This window comes from Suricata suricatta, chromosome 12 (assembly GCF_006229205.1).
Source record: "Suricata suricatta isolate VVHF042 chromosome 12, meerkat_22Aug2017_6uvM2_HiC, whole genome shotgun sequence".
In the NCBI taxonomy this organism is placed as follows: Eukaryota; Metazoa; Chordata; class Mammalia; order Carnivora; family Herpestidae; genus Suricata; species Suricata suricatta.
In genome coordinates this window covers 101,963,488-101,967,842 of record NC_043711.1, presented here as the reverse complement: position 1 = coordinate 101,967,842, position 4,355 = coordinate 101,963,488, and the positions used below count along the sequence as shown (strand labels likewise).

The 4,355-nt window shown below is 54.6% G+C and overlaps 1 protein-coding gene across 1 annotated transcript in view; it reads left to right on the top strand.

Moving 5' to 3' along the window:
* Positions 1-4,355, top strand: part of LOC115274574 (protein APCDD1-like) — an 18,777-nt gene that overhangs the window by 12,377 nt on the left and 2,045 nt on the right. The window contains exon 6 of the mRNA XM_029917980.1: positions 7-222. Coding sequence (XP_029773840.1) covers positions 7-222 — 216 coding nt within the window. The remainder of the gene's footprint in view (positions 1-6; positions 223-4,355) is intronic.

Genomic DNA, 4,355 nt, shown 5'->3' with positions numbered 1-4,355 from the left:
TATGAGCTGCTGAGCGCGCGCGCCGGCCGGGACTGCACGGCGGCGCTGGGCTTCACCATGCACGAGCTCAGCCTGGTCCGCATGCAGCGCCGCGTGCAGCTGCAGCCCCGGGCAGGGCCCCGGCCGGTGGACGAGCTGTACCTGGGGGACGTCCACACCGACCCAGCGGAAAGGCGGCACTACCGGCCCACGGGTTACCAGCGCCCGCTTCAGAGCGCCCTGGTGAGTCTGGGGCCCTGGGAGGGCAAGCTCTGAGCCCCAACCCGCCGGGCCTTCTATGGCCTGGCCCCTGCCTAGGACCCTCTCTGCACCCCCACTCTAGCCTGCATGCCTCAGGGCGTTTGCACATGCTGTTCTGGCAGCCTGAGACATCTTTACAGGGCTGACTTTTTCCAGAGGAACTGCTTTTCAACCTGTCTGTGTCTGATCTTCCTGACATCCTTCTTGTGGGCCGCAGAGTCCCCATCTGCCGCTGCTGGCTATGCAGGCTAGGTGGCTCTTAGTTCTCAGATCAGATGTGCCCTCCAATCCCCACTGCGCACATTTTTCCAGCACTCAGCTTGCCCCCGGGCTGCGTGGCTTACTTGTTAATCACCTCCTTCTCCTGTGCAAGTAGACGTTCCTGGGGTGGGGGGGGAGGGGGTCCTGCTGTCCTGTGTCGTCGCACGCAGCCCAGGGTCTGGGATACCATCAGGGCCATTAAATGTTAGTGAGGGACCTAGGGAGGGGCCAGCCCTTCTCCAGGACCCTGCTGGACAGACGCACGGCTGGTGGAAGGCGCACTCCAGAGCTGCGCGTGGACCTCCCTGTGGGCCTGGAGCCGGAGGTGTGGAGCGTGCGCCTTCATACTAATGTCAGGGAGAGAGGCACTTGTCAGCCTCCGTCCTCCAGGTGCCATCTTGAGACGGCACCATCTGGGCGCCTTCTGAGAACGCAGCGTCGGGTTCGGTGGGGGAGGGGCGGGGCTCGGGATTCAGCATTCCTAACAGGCTCCCAGAGGGCTGTGGGCACCCCCTCCGGGCTGCAGGCTGCAAGTAAGCATACAGGGTGACACGCTTCCCGCACCAACTCCAATGTGAAGCTCACTTGAGGTGCTTAACCTACATTTGAAATTAAGCGGTCACAGGCACACCGCCCCGTCAGGGGAAGATCCCTGGCAGCGTGCAGGCAGGAAGCTTCGGAGTTTCATTTGTCCGATGTCCTCTCAGCACGGAGCGTGGTGGGGCCGGTGAAGCCAAAGGACCCCTCAGAAAACTGTGGGTAGGAGCGTAAAATACAACACGTGGAACTTAGAAACCAATTCTACTAAAATAGGGCAATTTGTAACACGGGGATCCTAGGACACAATCCTTTATCCTCTCTAGTTGGGCGTGACCACATTTCTCAGGATCTGCAACCTTGTTACAAGCAACAAAGTCAGAGGTCTCAGGTTCCAGAGGCTTGTTGCCTACGCCCACGATTAGGGAAAACTTAACTTTTATTAGGGTTTATTGAAAGCGAAGTCAAGGTAGGATGTCAGGTTAAGACATCGAGAACGCGGATGCCTGGGGGGCTCAGTCAATTCAGCAGCCGACTCTTGACTTTGGCTCAGGCCATGGTCTCACACTTCATGAGACTGAGCCCCGTGTCAGGCTCTGCGCTGACCGTGCCAAACCTGCTTGAAATTCTCTCTCTCTCCCTCTCCCTCTCTGCCTCTCCCCTGCTCCTACTCTCTCTCTCTCCTCTCTCTTTAAATAAATAAATAAATAAACATTTAAAAAATGTGAGAACAAATAGATTGGATGGATGAGTTCAGGAGTCCCCACCCAAGTGCTCTTTGAGCTCTTGGGCAGTCCTCAACATCATTCAGTACATACCGAGTGCCTACTGTGTACTCAACACTCAAGAAACTAAACCGGATGGGCAATTACTCATCTCTGGGAGCAGCTGCTTGCCAAAGTACCCCAAAGGAGGGCACTGGGGACGAGCCCAGCCGCCCCCTCTCCTCTCCCACCACCTCCTCCCTAGCCAGGATCTGGAAAGGAGAGAAGAGGCATGAGAAGTTCTCATAATCAGAAAATCAGCCTCAGTTCTTTTCATGACCTCAAAATTACTCCCTCTCTGGCAGCCAATGTTCTAGGCGGGTCTGACGTTACCCTACTTAGAGAGGAGAAGGCTCTGGAGGTGAGGTGATCACCGGTGCCCACCACCTCATCAGGAGGGCAAACCACTCTGGATAGAGAGAGGACGGACCCGTGGGGCACAGAGGATGACAACCGTCAGGTCTCGCCAGGCAGAGCTCGGGGCCACAGCCTTCCAGCCCTCCTGCTGCCTGACCCAGGTGGCCAGTGCAGCCTGAACAGGGGCTGAGAAGCAGGTCGGGAATGTGGGCACAGGCGACCAGTGCCAGATGTGCAGACATTAAATTAAATACCCGCTCGCTGACTGCCCCCTCCCCGGGGGAAAAAAAAAAAGATAATTTCAAAGAAGAAAATGCTGCAGATAAATCCCCAAGGAAGGCATCAGTCGTTACCTTACGACTCTGGGGCCCCAGCCTTGCCCAGGACCCAAACCAGATGGTAAATGTGAGCATTTTTAGAAGTTAATTTAAAACCAATTTGATCCCCAAATTCAGTGCCTGGATGTAGAATCCTAATCAATCAGCCAACACTCGACCAAAATCATCTAAGCCTGCTGTCACCTCTGGGGGTTAATTAGAAACTGTTATGTGCTGTTTGAGAGAGAACTTATGAAGCAGGTTTGAACCAGTAAAGGCACAAGTGTGAGTGAGTTCTGCTGGCTGGGGCCTTGTGTACTGACACCTGCAACTCCAGACCTCCGCAGAAGGACGCCCGGAAGGGTCTGCATCTTTCTTCCCCTTCAAGTGCATCGGAGAAGGAAATGTGTGTTCTCTTTCCTCTCTCACCTGAACGGCTCACTACCTCCCAGTGGGTTATGCAGATAACCACGTGCCCCAAATTACCAATCAGAATCCCCAGTGTCCCGTCTGCAGAAGATCTGAGGCAGCTGGGGGCAGGGGAGAGTGGGGGGGGGGGGACAGCCCTGGTTTATTTTGATGTATCACATCCTGTCCTGTTAGTACCCATCAGTGTGACAACAGTCAGAACGTGGGTTGAAATGCCTACGTTAGACCCTTATCAGCCAGCATTCCAATTACCGACACGCCAGCCACCTACCCAGGTAGCTCATTCCTGCCCGTCACGTTGCTGAAGCCATTTGCTGGCATTTCAAAGTGCCTTCGCGTCCTCTGTCCTCAAGTCAACATCCCCACACTGAAAAAATATGGGTTTCTATATTATGGAAACCCAGGCATGTTTATGTTCATCCCAGACACAAATAATAAGAGCTGGTAGTGTGGCATTCCGAAAACGAAACAAAAAAAAAACAACCTGTTCTTAATCAGCCAGTGTTTTCTTACTAAACAAAACTCCCAAATGCCACTTGTTTGGCATGAAACTCACCCAGCAGCAATCTGCAGAAATCTTGTGTGTGTGTGTGTGTGTGTGTGTGTGTGTGCTCACGTACGTGCAAGAGAAAAAAAGGGAGCTGATTTCCCAGCTGGGCTCTCAAAATGCCCCTCTTTCTCCCTGGCCCATCCTGCCTGCGCCCCCGCCCCGAGGTTCCCTCCTGGAATGTACGCTTGTCCCCACTGTCAGCCCTGCCTTGACAAGTGGCTGTTCCCAGGACATCTACCTTTCAGAATGACGCTCTGGACCAAATCCTGGGCAACGGCTCCCTTCCAAATCCAAACCAAACCCAACAAAAACATGCACACACACACAAACCCCACACCAAGATGTCTATTATCTGGTTCCCTTTTGGCCTCTTCTGGGCCTTTTTCCTCCAAAATGCAGCCCGAGTCCTCCTACACACTTTGGTTTGGCATCTGTTTCCTGTTGATGGGCGTGACCGGGGCCCAGCTCAGGGACTCTGTCCAGCGGGGACAACTGTAAATGAGGCCAAAGAGAGAGGAAACCAAAGTCCCGCCTGGGGCAGCCGGGGCCGGGGCCAGGGCCGACCACCCGTGGCAGCAGCCCTTCCCCGCTGGAAGGACATCTCTGGGCTGCGTCTCTAGTCCACCATCCCCTCGGTGAGACTCTGGGCCACAGAGTTTCTTGGGCAGGAGTATTTCTTTTTAATAGTTTATTGTCAAATTGGTTTCCATACAACACCCAATGCTCTTCCCCACAAGTGCCCTCCTCCATCACCACCACTTCCCTTCCCCCTCCCCCTTCCCCTTCCCCCCTCAGTTCATTTTCAGCATTCAGTAGTCTCTCAAGTTTTGCGTCCCTCTCTCTCCCCAACTCTGTCTCCCTCCTCCGCTCCCCCTGGTCCTCCATTAGGTTTCTCCTGTT